General features: G+C 52.1%; 3 protein-coding genes across 9 annotated transcripts in view; 2 read left to right on the top strand and 1 right to left on the bottom strand.

The window, feature by feature from the left end:
• The window catches only part of CFAP99 (cilia and flagella associated protein 99), a 40,441-nt gene extending 35,335 nt beyond the window's left edge, over positions 1-5,106 (top strand). For 2 of the 5 annotated variants that reach the window (XM_077876224.1, XM_077876241.1), the window contains 5 exons: positions 62-203; positions 341-492; positions 1,319-1,524; positions 3,370-3,532; positions 4,105-5,106. In XM_077876224.1, coding sequence (XP_077732350.1) covers positions 62-203; positions 341-492; positions 1,319-1,524; positions 3,370-3,532; positions 4,105-4,215 — 774 coding nt within the window. In that variant the 3' untranslated portion in view covers positions 4,216-5,106. Of the gene's footprint in view, positions 1-61; positions 204-340; positions 493-1,318; positions 1,525-3,369; positions 3,533-3,646 lie in introns of all 5 variants that reach the window. The other 3 variants (XM_077876234.1, XM_077876251.1, XM_077876257.1) reach the window with 2 other exon arrangements.
• Positions 1-9,466, bottom strand: part of ZFYVE28 (zinc finger FYVE-type containing 28) — a 159,244-nt gene extending 149,778 nt beyond the window's left edge. Inside the window, exon 1 of the mRNA XM_077876154.1 lies at positions 9,329-9,466. The gene's annotated coding sequence lies outside the window, so the exon portion shown is untranslated. The remainder of the gene's footprint in view (positions 1-9,328) is intronic.
• RNF4 (ring finger protein 4) overlaps positions 9,352-16,551 on the top strand; it is a 38,112-nt gene continuing 30,912 nt past the window's right edge. Inside the window, exon 1 of one of the 3 annotated variants that reach the window (XM_077876291.1) lies at positions 9,352-9,532. The gene's annotated coding sequence lies outside the window, so the exon portion shown is untranslated. Of the gene's footprint in view, positions 9,533-10,335; positions 10,540-16,551 lie in introns of those variants that run through there. The other 2 variants (XM_077876271.1, XM_077876280.1) reach the window with 2 other exon arrangements.

Genomic DNA, 16,551 nt, shown 5'->3' with positions numbered 1-16,551 from the left:
GGCTGGAGCAGACCAGGGGGCCCCTCCAGCTTTGACCATGGTGGGTTGGTTGTTTGAGCAGACGGCTGAGCTGATGCAGCAGTGTGCTGAGAGGCGCCTCCAGGAGGAGAGGTCCATGAAGGAGCTGGTGGAGCAGGTGATAGAGGTGCAGAAGAATGTTAAGGTGGCACAGATGAAGCTCCTGAAGGGCCGAAGGCAGATAGGTATGGTGGGGGGCCAGGTACCATGAGGCCATTCCCAGCTAAGGTCTCATGCTGGCTTCTGGCCTCAAGTGAGTTGCTATGGTTGGTGAGAGCCCAACTGCCCTCTGTGAGCCTCAGCACCCTGCTTGGCCCCCAAGTTCAGGAGGTGATAGAGGAGAGCCGGGAGCTGCTACAGCGCACCGCAGAGGCAGCCAAGGAGGAGCAGAAGCGGCGCTGTGAGCTCATCGCTCAACATCGAGCTCTGGAGACACAGCCCATGCGCAAAGGCAAGCTGGTGGACCTGACCCAGGTAAGGACACGGCCGGTCCTAGGGGAGCCTCCCCATGTCTTGCTGTGCCTAGCATGGCCATGAGAGGGCATGTCCAGAATTCCCACCAACACCAAAGGAGATCTGGCCCAAAGCCAAGATCCACCTAGCATGTGTGGCATGCCCAGCTGTGGATGTTGCACCTGCCATGCTGGAGGCCTAGGGCTGGCCCAAGAGTTCACAGTCCTGTCGAGGAGACCTCTGTGACCTCTGGGGGCAAGAGGGAAGGGGCTGTGGGCAAGGTAGGGCTTCACAAGATAGGCTTCATGTTGAAGGAGGCCCCGGGACTCCCCAGGCCCAAGTGGGAAGGGCAATGTAGGGAGAGTGTAGGTGTGCAAAGGCCAGATGAGTGGAGGCTGAGAGGAAAGCCCCGATGCCTTGAAGCCTGTGTGAGAAGCACCATGAGAGGCCTGGCTAGCATATGGAGAGGTGGAAGCAGGCCTGGGAGGGCCATGGGAGCTGGTCTGGGAGCCTGGCCTGATCCCAGTGGATGTGGGAAGTCCAGAGGGACTCTGCCCAGGTGCCCAGGGCCTGGCTTGGGGAAACAGTGGCGAGCTCCATTTGGGCCCTAACACGGTAGAGGGGTCTACAGGGCACTCAGCTGAGATGTGTGATCACCAGAGGGCTGGAGAGGCCGGGGTGCTACTGAGCAGAGGGAAGGAGGTCTCCTGAGCACAGGGGCCAGACTTCCAGAACCTGGGGGAGGGGCACTGGTGTTGGTGCAGAGGGCAGGTCAGGGTGCAGAAGATAACCATGCAGGCTGGTCATGGGCCTGACGCCCAGCTTCGGGCCTCCCCATCACCTGAAGATCCCTGGATATGGCCTGGAAGGGGAGATGTCTGTGGTGGAGCTTCGAGAGCGGCTGGCCCTGCTCAAGGAGACCCAGCAGCATAAGGAGGAAGAGAAGCGAGACCAGATCATCCAGGCCAAGCGCGCCAGAAGCCAGGGACTGCAGAATATGGTGGAGCAAATCTCACTGTGTCGTGCGGCCATGGGGAGGTCTGCGGCCTTGAGGTCGGTACCAGTGGTCCCAGGGGTGGGTGCCTCGGCAGGAGCAAGGAGCCAGTCTTGCCCTGCCTTTGCCTCCACCTGGGTGGGTTCTCCCTGCAACAACATACCACCATCCTGCAGTTTCTTTGCAATAGCTTCTTCCACTCCTACTCTTTTATTGGATCACTTTCAGACATATGAAAATGATGAAAAAATTGTGCAGTGAGGCCTTGGACGCAAAATGATTGCATGTAGGGCATGAGTACAACCTTTGCCATGTGTTTCATCTAGCTAGCTACTTATCTGCCCCTTTGGAAGTAATTGTAACCTCAGACACTCTTCACTCTCAAACACTTTGGTGTGCCTCTTCTGAAAAAAAGACATTGTCCTACATAACCACAGCACAATGACACAACTAGAAAATTCAACAAAAATTCCTGTCATCTAAATAGCCTCTCCATGTTTCTCTAAGGTCCCAAGACTGTTTGCTGTATTTTTTTTCTTTCTTTTTAGACCAGAAACTGGCTAGGATTCACATATAGCATTTGATTTTCAAGCATCTCGCTTGACTACTGTCTTTTAAGGGAGAGCATCACACACATACCCCTTTTGTTTTGGGAACAATGTGGTGACTTCCAGCCCCATGCGTCTGTCCCATGGCAGTGTGGTAGGGCACTGATTGGTGTCACATCCTGGGGTCAGGCTGACCTTTGGGCCCTGGCCTGATACCACAGCACAGGAAGGCAAGGCTGGTCCAGGGGACATGACACCCAGCCCTGTCATAGCATAGTCTGATTCAGGATCTGGCACACAGGACTCCAGAGGAAGTGTATAACTGGGGTGGGGTGTATAGGAGGGAGGACAGTCACTATTAATACTGAGTGACTGCTGCTTGGTGACAGCTGTGGGGGCTGCCCAGGCATGGTTGGCTGGCCATTGGGCAGGTCTGTAAGGTGGCAGGTACTGTGGAGACATCACCACTTCCAGACTCAGCTAGATAGACCCCACATGCAATCTGGCTGGTGTTGGGGAGCCCTCAGGAGTCCAGACCTGCTAACAAAGCTCCTGGAACCCTCTGCGTGCAGCCAGACCTCATGGCATTAATTCACCAGGACCATTTTTTAAAACAGATTTTAATATTTATTTATCACACACACACACACACACAGAGGCACAGGCAGAGGGAAAAGCAGGCTCCATGCAGGGAGCCCGATGTGGGACTCGATTGGAGGACGGCAGGATCATGCCCTGAGCTGAAGGCAGACGCTCAACCGCTGAGCCACCCAGGCGCCCTCACCAGGACTATTTGAGTGGACAGTCTGTCCGGAGGCCGGTGGAACGTTCCTGCACATGCCCTGATGCTGCGATTCGCACTTAAACCGAAGGCATCAGGAAATAGTCTGTGTACTGAGATCTCGATTGTTTATTTATTCATAAGAGACAGAGAGGCAGACACAGGCAGAGAAGCAGGCTCCCTGTGGGGAGCCCCATGCAGAACTCCATCCCAGGGCCCCAGGATCACATGAGCCAAAAGCAGCAGCTCAACCACTGAGCCAGGCTCCGGGAGACCTCATTTTGGAAGGAAAAATGGCCTAGGATGACACAGATCTGCAAAGCTCTATTAGCAGCTGTTGCCATTAGGCAAGAGGGTGGCAAGGAGAGCGCATGATACAAGAGGGTTTTCACTTTTTTGCTCCGAATACCTACGTATCTAATATACGTAGAATGCATTTTTTAAATGTTAAGTGCACAGTAAAACGGTAGTGGCTCTGGGGGGCGGCACCGCAGCGGTCCTCGGAGGGTGTCTCCCGGTGGCATCACTGACCTTCGGTTAGGGCCGGTCCTAAGCCCGCCCCGTCGCCCACGCAGGTGGGAACAGAAGAAAGCACAGTCCGCGGCTCCGGGGCCGCCGTCCCAGGACCACCGCGTGCTGGAGCTGCGGCGCAGGATCGAGGAGAGCGCAGCGGAGCGCCGCAAGCAGGCAGCCTCCGGGCCGATCTCTGCGCCGCGAGCCCCGCGCCCCAAGCCGCGGGTGAGCCCTGCGAGCCGGCGGGGAGGCCGGGGGGCGGGAGGAGGGCGAGGGTCGGTCGGGGGTCGGTGGGAGCGGCCCTGGACCTCGCCGACCTTTCCGCCTGCCCGCCTGCAGGCGCAGCTGGAGTCCAGGCATTGGGTAGAGCTGCAGCAGAGCCGCGAGCGCCGGCTGCGGGCGCTGCAGAGGAGCTGCGTGGACGCCTAGCACTGGCGCCGCCTGGAGGCCGCCTGAGCCGGGGGGCGCGGGGCGCGGGGCACGCCCCCAGACCCCGGGGATCCCCACCAATAAAGCGTGCGGCCCGCGGAGTGCGCCTCCTCTTTCTCGGCCGCGAGCCCGCCCTCCCCTCCCCGGAGTCCCTGCCCCCAGCTCCACAATCTTGCCCGCCCCAGAGTCCACCTGTCCGGAACCGGGTTGCCGGATGAAATGCCAGCGCAGTGATTGGGCGGGACAAACACGCTAAAAAATGCATCCGCTCTTTTTCTGCAACTCAGATTTATCTGGGTGCCCTGTATTTTACGTGCTAAATCTGGCCGCCCTTGCCCAGATTCCAGCGCAAAGCATTATCCTTGCAGCTCCTGAGAACGCCCCGAGCCACCTCTGTCCTGAGTCTGCGTAACCTGTATGGTGGGGCGTGCGCGTCTGCTTGGAGAAGTGGCCGGGATGCTGGAGCCACTAGGAAATGACTTACCTCGAGCAAAGCTCACTGCGGCCATAGCGGGGGAGGGGGCCCATGGAGAGGAGCAACTGTCCCCCACCCCCATTCTGCTGATGAGGCTGGTAGTCCTCAAAGAGTAAAGTAACCAGCCCTTTAAAAGCCTTGACCTAGGGACGTCTGGGTGGCTCAGTGGTTGAGCGTCTGCCTTCCAATCGGGCGTGATCCTGGACTCCCGGCATCGAGTCCCACATCAGGCTCCCTGCATGGAGCCTGCTTTTCCCTCTGCTTATGTCTCTGCCTCTCTCATGAATAAATAAAATCTTAAAAAAAAAAAAAAAAAAAGAAAAAAAAGAAGCCTTGACCTAAAGTTTGCATGACTTTAGAGTATCACCCAGACTTCTCCAGCAGTACGGAAGGAACCTGGAGCCAGCGGACATGAACCCAGACCAGGACATATTCATCTTCTTGGCTCCTCTGGATCCAGCACCAGGCTGGAGAGGGCATGACCTTGAGGGCTGGCTGAATGAAAGCCTGCTGCTGAAATGTAGGATCATGAATAAAGCATGATGTGCTGCAGCTCCCAGGAAGGATAGAGTATGGGCAAGTCCATGGGGGTGGGGGACAGTCAGGGAGATGGGATTTCCAGGAGAGAGAGCTCCCCAAACCTGACTTCCTCCTGGGGTCTGGGGGTGAGATGGTGTCTCAGGAAAGGAGGCTGGACCCCAGGCACATTCTGACCAGGAGGATAGGCATCTTGAAGTAACAAGAACAGACTGAACACCAGGGTTCTCCCCCAATATTCTGAACAGTGTCAGAAACCCAGGAATTTCCTGGTTCATAGAGACATTTCCTACCTCCCTCTCACAAAAGCTGGGGACAGATTAAATTTCATTTAAAGAAATAAACATGACATTTCTTACATCCTGTGTTACATGTGAATTCAAACCCATTTCATTTGGTATCAAGGAAATACATTGATGATGACCTGTCCATAGTGTCCCTCAGGAGCACTGAGAGTTTGAAATGATGAATTACGAACTCCCATAACTGGCAATCCAAGATAGGGTGGGCTTCAGGACATGCCTGATGCAGTTCTGTCTTCAAGCTGGTAGCACTCATGACATCCAGGGTTAGAAGGGTCATCACTCCCTGGTGGCTCTATTAGGAGGGTTCTCTGTCCTCAGAGCCTTGTGTGAACATCTGCTCCAGTCTCACTGACCTGCACCAAACAAGCTCTGCTGAGCCAGTTCTTGCAGCAGGGGAAGGTCTATATGGGAGCCCAAAGCAAGCACTGTGGCAAGAGGGGAGGAAAACCTTTCACCTATCAGACTGACTTCTGGAGCAGAGGGGAGAGGTGATAGCTTAACATATTTGTGATGCTGTTGGCAATGATGCTGGTTGGCAGCCCATACCAATGTCCCTAACTGGCCTCTTGGACTGGGTGGCTGCTCAGAGCTGCCTTAAGAGTACCTGGAGCTTCTGTTCCATACCAACCTGGGTGGGAACAGGCTTTGGGCCATCCCCTGAGGTTGTGGCCTGAGGGAAGACCATGTATTTCAGATTAATGGCAAAGTGTCTCTGGTCTCCCAGGTTCCCTGCCTCATGATTGCCCATTAAGACGCAGTCTATTTCCCTCAGTCCTTGAATCTGGGCTGGCTTACTTTGGCCAACAGGGTACAGCAGAAGTGGCTGTGTGCCAGTTCTGAGGCTGGGCCTCACGTGGCCTTGGAACTCCTCTTTGTTCTCTTGAAACCCTGCCGGGCCCCAATGTGAGGATGTCCAGGGTGACCTACTGACATGAGACACAATATGAGGTCAGCCAGTTGTCCCAGCAGAAGCCGTTCTCACCCATACTACATACCAGCAGAACCAGAACCTTCCCCTGCCCCCACTAACTTGTAGATTCATTAACAATAAATGCCTATTTGCTCAAAGCACTGAGCTTTGAGGTTTGTCAGAAGCAGCAGCTGACATACCCTCTAGAGTTGATAGCCTTCATTTACTGAGACTTCCCGGCTACCTGCATGAGCCTTTTAAAACAACTTTTAGGGCAGCTCTGGTGGCTCAGCAGTTTAGCGCTGCCTTCGGCCCAGGGTGTGATCCTGGAGACCTGGGATCGAGTCCCATGTGTGTGTCTGTGTGTGTCTCTCATGAATAAATATAATCTTTTAAAAAAATAAAACAATTTTTATTTGAGGAGGGAGCAGAGAACACCCAGAGCCTGATGTGGGGCTTGATCCCATGACCCTGAGATCATGACCTGAGTCCAAACCAAGAGTTGGACACTTAATGGACTAAGCCACTGAGTCACCCCCTTCATGAGCCCTTTGAGAGAGAGTCAAACTGCCCCTGGAAAGAGGGCCAGCCAGGAGAGGTCAGGTCCAGCTGGTGCTGTGAAAGCTCTCTCTGGACCACCCAGGGAATTGACATTCTGCTTCAGTGTATTTTCTGCATAAGTGCAGCCAGAAGACCTCCACTGACAGTACCTAAAACTCACTTGGGCAGAGAGAGGTTCTTTGCAAATAGTTAAAAAGCTGATCCTCAGACCTCATCACAGATTCGGGTTCTCGTGTGATGCCCAATAATCTACATTGGCTGTGTGGCACTTGGAAGTACCAAGGTCTCAGTCTTTTCTCTGAGCTGAAAACATTCAGGGCCAGATGCATTATCTGTGAGGAAGCCAGGGATGTCCATACCCCCAAGTTCAGTGTCAACTGAGGTTTGGAGAGAACTTGAAGCTCACAGACCCTGTGAGGCCTGGGTGGCTCAGTGGTTTAGCGTCTGCCTTCTGCCCAGGGTGAGATCCTGGAGTCCTGGGATCGAGTCCCGCATTGGGCTCCTTGTGTGGAGCCTGCTTCTCCCTCTGCCTGTGTCTCTGCCTCTCTCTATATCTCTGTGCCTCTCATGAATAAATAAATAAAAACCCTTAAAAAAAAAAAAAAAGCTCATAGACCCGGAGATCATGACCTGAGCTGAAAACAAGGGTTGTGGACACAACTGACTGAGCCACCCAAGTGCCCCTCAACTCACATCTTTAATGTGATGTAGTAAAGTTATAAATAGAAAACCCCAATTTTTCTTTAGGCTGTGAAGTTCAAATTACTAATCTTATTTTTAAAGATTTTATTTATTCACAAGAGACACGGAGAGAGGCAGAGACATAGGCAGAGGGAGAAGGCTCCTTGCAGGGAGCCCGATGCAGGACTCGATCCCAGGACCTGGGATTGTGCCCTGAGCTGAAGGTAGATACTCAACCACTGAGGCACCCAGATGTCCTCTAATCTTATTTTTTTAAATCTATAACTATCATTTTGATTGGTTGTATATGGTTCCATTTATAGGCTGAAATCTCCTTTCACATTTTTTTCGATATTTATTTTATTTTAGAGAAAGAGAGATTCTGCGGGTAAGGGGGTAGGGCAGAGGGAGAGAATATCAAGCAGACTCCCTGCTCAGTGCAGAACCAGAGGAAGGGCTCAATCCCACCACCAGTGAAGTCATGACCTAAGCTGAAACCACAAGAGTCCGATGATTAACCATCTGTGCCACCCAAGGATTCCCCACCTTTAACATTTCAAACTGCATTTATAATGTAGAATCTAAACTTACATTTTAGCATTTCTGTTGTCTGCCTTATCAAGTATTTAAAAATTCCTATAGATGTGTTAAAGGTCTAATTTCTCTTATATTTGTAAATTCTGATATTCCAGTTATGATGACAAACTAAAATCTTGTACTTTCCAACTTAAAATCACTATTTCATGCAGAATCAGACTTATCTGACACTCTACCATGCCAAATTCTTTTACAATTACGTAAGTATCAAACAGAGACTGCTTGTAAACTCGACACAGAACCATTAATGCTCTCTGGTTTTGACCTGCTTTGTCGTTCCCATACGTGACTCAATCGTCTGGGCTGAAGAGCCCCTCTTAGTAAACAGTCCACCCCAGGCATTTGGAGTGACAGCCTCACTGCCTGAGGGTGTCCGGGGACCAGCGGTGACGGCCACTGCCTGGATCTGGGTTCCCTTAGAACAGTGGGGACAAGCCAGCCAGGCTTTCTGTTGCCAAATCCATGTCCAAGTCCAAGTTCTGGCAGCTGAGCTCAGACTCTGCTACTGGGGTTCTGACCCACAGCCCTCTGCCAGGGCCTTGAATGAACCATGCGGTTCTGTGTGGGGTCCTCCACCTCTCCCCCTCACCCTCCGAGGCAGGGGCTGGACTGTGGGGACTGGCCAGGCCCGCATAAACAACGGAGCTGGGATTCACACGGAGGCAGGCGGCGCCCTCCACTCCCTGGAACTGCGCCAGATGCCCCAGAGTGCCCCAGAGTGCCCGGGGTCTCCGTCCCTGGTCTCCCCCAGGGTTTAGTCCTTCCCTTCCTCGCACCCACTGCCCTGGGATCCTCCACACTCAACCTGGTGTCTGATCCCTCCAAAACAGGGCTCTTGCCTCCCCTCACCGCCACCGCTCCCCACCTCTGCTCCTCGTACACCAGGCAGCGTGCGGTCCCTCCCGGACATGCCAGCCTCTCTTCCCACCCAGGCTCCCTCTCCTCCATTCTAGTCCTTTCAGTTCCCAATTCCGGGGTGGCCTCCTCCAGGGAGCCCTCCCGGACGCCCTGGCCGAGCGCCGCCTCCTGCGGGCTCCCGCACACGGGCCAGGCTGTGCTTCCCTCCCGTTCACCACCAGCCTGAGAGGCAGTCCGAGACCACCGGGACCAGCCTGCGGCCGGGGGGCCTGGCACGTCGGGTCGCGAGCACCCTGGAGTTGCTGCAGATGCAGGCCCAGGTTTTGGCCGACAGCAGAGACCAGGGGGCCATTGCTCGCAAAGGCTGCACTAACAGGAGACAGAACTGAGGCCGATATGCGGGCGCGGAAAGGCCGACCTGGCCTCTCGTTACGCTCCGCGCCGTCGCCCGGCGGTGCGCGGTCGGTCAGTGGCAGGGCGCCGGCAGCCCGAGCGGCCGTAGCCGGGCAAACCACAACTCCCGTGAGGCCTTGAGCACCTCGGGGCGCAGACCGCGAATCTCGCGGGAAGGCGAGAGCTAGAGTTCGCGAGCGTGGGCGGGGCCGGAAAGAGGCGCGTTTCAAAGCGGGAATAGATGGTCTTCTTACCCAATAGGATTGAAAACATACCTCTCGTACCGGTAGGCCGCTGGAGTCGAGGGGACGGCGGCCAATGGGAACACGCGGGGGGTGGAGCCCAGGCCTCAGGAGAGGAAGTGGGTCGCTGTTGAGGCGGCGGCGTCTTGCTGGAGGATTTCTCCTTCGTGGCTTCCGGGGGTGCTTACTCGCCCAAGCGCGTCGGCCGCGGCTCCTGCCGCACCAGCTCGACTCCAGGTAAGCCAGGCCCCGCAGGGAGCGAGCGGCCAGCCCCGACCGGGCGGATGCGGGCTGCGGGCTGCGGGCGGCTTCGCGGCCTGCGAGGCCCGCCGAGCGCGGCCAAGCCCGCTCGGGCCGGACGCCCGGCCGGGCCTCCCCCGGGACCGCAGGCACGTCGCCCGCCCGCCCCGCCGTCCGCGTGGCCGCACGAGCCCGGCTCGGCTCTGGGGACGGGCGTGCGGGCCCCTCGTCGAGGGCCTCGGCTGCCCCGGGGGCCTACGGCCGCGGCGCTCGGCTACAAGGAGCCAGCGCAGCCAGGGCCGGGGAGGGGGCCGGACGCGCCCAAGGTCATTCGGGGAGGCGGGCAGGGCGGCGGGGCGCGGGCCTGTGCGAGCCGTTCGGGGGAGGCCCCGGCCGGGTTTTTGTTCCCCGCCGCCGCCGCCGCCTCCTTTGTGTGCTCGCGCCGCCGCCCCGCCATCGCGGGCGTGGGAGTCGGCCTGGGTCGCGAGGCGGAGCCCGGGCGTACGGCGGCTGGCGCGGCGGGGGCCGGCCCGGGAGCGCCCACCCGGGGAGCGCCCACCCGGGGCAGAGCTTACTGGGTCCTCGGCTTCCGGTCGAGGGCGGGGGCGCGCTGGAGCGCGGAGGGCTGCTGCCGGCCCCGCCCCTCGGGCGCCTGCACCCCGCCCCCCGGCGCGCGCAGCCGGGTACCCGCGGAGTGAGCGGGGTCTCGGGGTGCTCCGGGAGCATCGCTGTCCACCCTTTGCCCGGTCCGGGTAGCCTAGACTTCCCGCGGTGGCCGTTCTTGGGGAGGTTTTGGCTTTTGTCTCCTCCTCGTCCGTGTCCATCGACGTTCCCAGTCTTGCCTTGGTTCCGCTTCTGCGTCAGGGCCTCGAACCGGACCTGGGGTCTGAGGCTGCCTCAGTGCTGGGGGAGATCGAGGTCACACGGTCAGCTGGAACCTCGCTTTCCCGACGGCAGGACTCGGCCTTTAAGTGACCAGCCTTTTGGGGACCGCTGGTGATGAGGTACAGAGACGGTGAAGGGAATCGCTTGGTTTTCCTGGTGGTGGTTTTTTTAATGAGTTGGGAGGCATACCGGGTCGTTTTATCTGAGCTGCAGGTGAAATGGGAACATTCAGGTAGAATCCATGTTGCTGGTTTTTGTATTGCCTGAACTTGAGCTTCCAACTCAAATTTAAAAATCTTAACCTTCATACAGGGTTTATCAGTCTTTTTTACAGTGAAACTCCCTGTTTTCTTAATTGCTTTCTCCATGAAATGTTAATGCTTCTTACATACCGTAGGTCTTTTTGCGTGCAATGTGTGTCTCTATGCTTTGTAGGTGAAGAAGAGAATGAGATTTTTTTTTTCACCCCCTTTGAGAATGCAGACTTTAAAAATTCTAAATTCTAAATCAGCACATTTTTGAGGTCTTCTGTATGCCAAGCTTTCCGCTTCGAGTACAGCAACCAACAGAATAGGCATGGTAGGAGCCCTGGTGGAAAGAGGAGCAAAGGTAGAGGGAATGAGAGAAGTTCCCTGAGGTTGAAAGATAGATGGTGGGACAGATGGGACTAAAGAGGTAAGTGGGACCCTGGTCTCAAAAGGTCTTTGGTGTGTCCTAAGTTCAAGGAATTCAAAATTCATGTTAAGACCAAGTGGGAAAAAAATCACTAAATGAGGTTCTAAGCAGAGAGTAATGTGGTTAGATTAGCATTTTAGAAAAATCAGTGCTGTAAGAAGGATGGCTTAGAAAGATGGGGGAAACTAGTGGCCTCTGGACCAGTTAGGAAGAGAGAAGTGTGGTTTGGACCACTGTGGGGAGTGGGGACCAAACTTGGCGCTAGTGATTGCCAGTCATGGCAGTTCTTCACTGGCTTGTTACTTAAAAGGCTGTTGAAAGTTTGTGTCCAGTAGTTTATACTCCCACTCATTTCTAGAAAAGATTTGAGGTGTAAGTGAATGTAAATACACATAGAAGGTAATTGGTTTTTGGGATCACTGGGTGGCGGAGCGGTTTGGCACCTGCCTTGGGCCCAGGGCGCGATCCTGGAGACCCAGGATTGAATCCCACATCGGGCTCCCGGTGCATGGAGCCTGCTTCTCCCTCTGCCTCTGTCTCTGCCTCTCTCTCTCTCTGTGTGTGACTATCATAAATAAATAAAAATTTAAAAAAAAAGAAGGTAATTGGTTTTTATGCTGTATAAACATGGTTTTGCGTGTTCTTTGCATCTATGTTATCGGTGTCTTTTTTTTTTTTTTAGATTTTACTTATTTATTTATTTGAATGGGTGAGTGAGCAAGAGGGAGCAAAAGCAGGGAGCAGAGGGACAAGGAGACTCCCTGCTGAGCTGGGAGTCACCCAGAGGTGATTCCAGGACCCTGGGATCATGACCTGAGCTTCACTGACTGAGCCATCCAGGTGCCCCATCAGTGTCTTATTTCGAAATGATTTACTCATCTTTCACTGACTTGGGGTTAGGTGGCTCCTGTAGATGTGATGGGGCTGACTGGTTATTGAGTTATAATTCACATATGTGCTCTTATAACTTACCTTTCCTAACTAGCTTGTTTCAGCAGGGCTTTGAGGACTATAGAGCAAGGCATTTTAAGGTTTCCTCTCTGGTGAGGAGATACTGCTGCACTCCAAGGTCAGAGTTCAAGTGTGAGAAAGCCCATGAGGTTGGGTTGGAGAGTACTCCTACAGAATTTCCTTGGGAAGGGTTTTTCCTCCCTTTGCTATAGATAAGGGCTGTCAAGTTTATTATTCCTCCCACACCATGCAGGGTGGGAAATGCCTGAAAATGTCTCAAAATAAATATTATCAGGAGTTTCCTTCTGTAAAAGAGAAATTGTGACCCTAAGACTTTCCTGGAATAAAGTCTACACTCAGCATGGGACTCAAACTCACAACCCTGAGAACTGTTCTAGCCATTATGTCTGTAGAGATGAGATGTTCTTTCCTTTCTTCCCATGGTGATGGTCTGTTTTTAAGTCTTCTTTTGTTTCCTGGTGGTGACTATATTGTTACTTGCAATGTAAGGCTCCATATTCCCCCATCTCAGGAATTCATCCCTTTTTTTCACCTCAGCAATTTTCTGTGCCATCTCTCTCAAGCACCTAATGAGCTTGATAGTTTATTTTTTTTTAAGATTTTATGAATTTAAAAAAAATAAAAATAAAGATTTTATGAATTTTTAATATTTTATTTATTTATTAGAGAGCATGGGGGGTGGTGCTGGCAGAGGGAGAATGAGAAGCAGACTCCTCATTGAGCAGGGAGCCCAATGCAAGGCTCAATCCCAGGACCCTGGGATCAGGACCTGAGCTGAGGGCAGACACTTCACCCACTGAGCACCCCCGCAGGCACCCCTTGATGGTTTAATTTCAGTGGAAGAAAGTCATGGTTTATTTAGTCAGCATGTTGGTGCTAAGAGAAGGGACACTGGCAAGTGTTGGGCTTGGGAGTCAGGTTGGCCATGTTGAGTAAAAGAGAAGAAATGGTTAGATTAGGACCAGGAGGAGCAGGAAAATGTAAGGAATCTGTGAGGTAAGTTTTGAAGGATTAGCAGGAGTTTCCCAAAGTGGGAGGGGTGCGGGACCCTTGCAGGCAAGGGAATAGCATGGATCAGATTATGGCACTGCTACGTAGGGAAGAGCCTACAGCAGGTGCACAGCCAGGGCACCAGAGCACAATACAGTCATTTCTGCTTTAACCACTGGTTTGGAAGCAAGATTAGTTCCAAAAGGGTTGATATATCAGGGAGCAGTTTGAACATCTTGGGGGTTTTGTGTTTGCTGTGCATAATTTCATCTATGGGAAATACCAGATGAACACAGAAAATTGAACTGAACCAACCCAAGCCAAATAGACTGTAGGCAGTACACATCGCAGACATCTACCAGCATTCTCAATGATTGTGTGAGTTAGGAGCCACACCCATACACATTTTGTTTAAAAAAATTCACCCTTCCTTCCCAGTAACTTACAAGCTGCAAACCTTGTAAAGTGCCATAGTTATTGTAGTACGCATGTACTTCCATTAGGTTAACTTTTGTGTATGTGACATTGACAGAGTTTTTTAGTGTTGTACACCTAATTTCAGGTGAGGCCACAAAGGTTAGCGTTGGGTTAGGGAAGGGAGGTTGGTTCTATGAAAGTGATGGATGTGATCGTTTGGGAACATCTGCATTCTTCTTGGGTCTTTTGGAGACCGGTAAATTTTTTTGAAGCTACCATGTGAAGCCTTTTAACAACCTTCTGGGCTCTTTTTATCTCTTCTGGAGCATTAACTTCATAGTCTGCTGTTCTTTATGAAGCACCCTAGCTGCCACATTTTTCCTGCAGGCCAAGGACCATTGACTTTCTCTTTCTTACTATAAGTTAGAGTATTGAAGGAGCCTAGGGGAGGTCTGGATTAGGGCTTCTGCTGCTCACAAGCCCAGGTGTGGGATCCCACTGCCAAGATTAATGTCTTGTAGAGCATTGGGTTTAGCTAGCCCTTTGGTGACAGCGTGCATGCATTCTTCAGGCAGCCCACCTGTGCATCTGCCTTGAGTGGAAGGGAAGGATCCCTGGGGGAGGGCTATTTGAGACCCTAATGCAAATGAGGGAGCTCCCACAGTGGGGATCTGTTTTGTTGCTCCCTGCCTCCCTCCTGTAGAGATAGGCCAAAGAATCCTCCTTTGTAAGCTTCTGACCACCTCCCCTACCTCCACTTGTAGGATCTAAGCCTTGGCTATTTATAGTAGTTCTAGATTGATTCCATGCACCTCCTCCCCTCCCCAATGGACCGGATCTTAGGTTCATGATTCCCTACAAGCATCTAAGCCTCTACCTGGCTTTTTCTGGCAGGCTCTGTGTTCAGGCACCATCCACACAGACCCAGCATGCCTGCCTCCTGTGAGTTTCATGGCCAAAGAGACCTTGGTCCCAGGAAGAGTGGAAAGTTGGTGATGGCCTCAGCACCAGAGATTGATTTTTTTTTTTTTTTTTCCATTGGCCTCTGGTATCTTTTCAGCATTTGGAAGGCTAGATCCTTAGGTTTCCTTAGGAATGTTATGCACCCATGCTCCTGGTCTCCAGGTATTGCCATGTTTGGGTCTCCATGCACCGAAGGCTGAAAGAAAATTAGGTCAGGGCCAGATAGGTGGAGAGAGCCACTCAGTTTTACTTTCCTGCTGTCCCAGAGTAATGACCCTTCTACGAAGGAGTTGGTTGGGTTTGCTGTCTTTTGATATCTTCTCAGTTGTGAAGATAAGATCCTTCAAGTCAATTACTGATAGAACCTCATCAGACATAGCTGTTAGAGAATCAAGGTATCCCCACTCACACAAGGGTCAACCTCATGTTTGGAAGTTGCTCATAATTCTGCATGTGAAGCTATAGAAAAATTCATAAGAACAGCTTCTTTGAGAAGAGGAGGAGCCAAGGTCTGCTTTTGCCGTGTTTGAGTTCTAGATGTGTCCTGGAGATCCCAGGGCATGCATACCAGGGACTGAGGACCCTGGTATAGGCCAGTTCCTTACAGATGTGTCTGGGGCCATGTCCACGGCAGAGCATTTCTGAGTACTTGACTAAAACTCTTTAAAATGTCTAGAAAAAGAGTATTAGGTGAAGTTTATTTTTAATTTTTTGTTGCAGTAAAATATATGTTGTAAAACCTGGATCGTTGGAACCACTTTCACTTGTTCATTGGCATTAAGTAAATACACATTGTTGTGCAACCATCACTCCCATCTATCTGCAGAATTTTTTATCTTCCCAGACAGAAACTCGTGTACTCATTAAACAGAAACTTCTTGTTCCTTCTCCCTACCTGTTCCTAGCAGTCACCATTCTCCTTTCTGTCTCTGAATTTGCCAGCTCTCAGTTCAGTGCCTCATGTAAGAGGAATTGTTCGATTCATTGTTTGATTGTGTCCTCTTTTGCCAAGAAGTATGTTGTCTTCAGTGTTCATCCATGTTGAGTCTGTCAGAATTTTATTTTTAAGGCTCAATAGTAATCCTACTGATTTTTTTTCATAGATCTTCAAAAAACTGAAGTTCACTCTTAATTCTTGACCCTTGCATATCAAGGCCTGAATCACAAAAGTAGACCCATCTCTATTTCCAGACAGCTGTTCTTTTTCTCTAGTAGAAGCAAAAGGCTATCCTTGATGGGTCCTGTGTTAGGAAAAAAGGAAAAGAATTTCCCTTGGTGATCAGTCACCAAGCAGATGTGCTGGCCTCTTGGTTCTGGTACTCTTTTAAGGTCTCTGGGACTTTGCTGATGGCTGGTGATAGTTTTATCAGGATTATAAGATAAATTTGGGAAAAAGACCAAGTACTGTCTCTCCAAGCCTAGTTTGCTGCTTTTCTCTTTTTGTCCAATCCTTTCATCTAGTTCTTGGAAGTTTCCAGGGAGCCCAGTAGTCAAGGCTGCTAGGCCTCATTTAGGGATAACTAAGTGGGAGGACTGCCCATTACCTCTTTGCTGGCTCTGCAGCCCCTCAGCCTAACCAGAGGGCTTAGCTGCATCCTGCTAAGAGTGAAGAGCCAGAAGCTCGTGTTTCTCTTATTTCAGTTCTTGGGATTGAAGGTTTCTTTGCTCTTGTCCTGTAGTGATGAAGTTTTGGAATATAGAGGTCCGGAGTGGACTACCAAGAAAGAATTCTTGAGACGTCTTTGGTGCAGAATGGTGGTTTTATTAAAGCTTGGGGACAGGAGCTGTGGGCAGGAAAAGCTGCTGCCCTGAGCCTGTGAAGAGTGACTGATTATATACCCAGGAGTTGGGGGAGTTAAGCAAAAGGGAGATTCCAAAAGGACTTTCACATGCTAAGGAGGACCTAGCAAGATACTGGAGGCCTTGTCATTGTCACGTTAAAGGTTGCTTTTCCCTCTAGCAGTGCATTATGACAATTGGAAGCTTCCCAAAGAATGTCCCACATAACCCACCCTGGGTGGGGGTTGTTTGTGGGATATCAGCTGTGCTTTGTCCTCAGCTAGCCCTGCTCCCTCATCAGTAGCACTTACCATTTGTTTGTTTGCTTTTTAAGA

Source organism: Canis aureus, chromosome 2, assembly GCF_053574225.1.
Source record: "Canis aureus isolate CA01 chromosome 2, VMU_Caureus_v.1.0, whole genome shotgun sequence".
NCBI lineage: Eukaryota > Metazoa > Chordata > Mammalia > Carnivora > Canidae > Canis > Canis aureus.
Note: the sequence above shows the minus strand (reverse complement) of the source record. Positions and strands in the feature narration are given on the sequence as shown.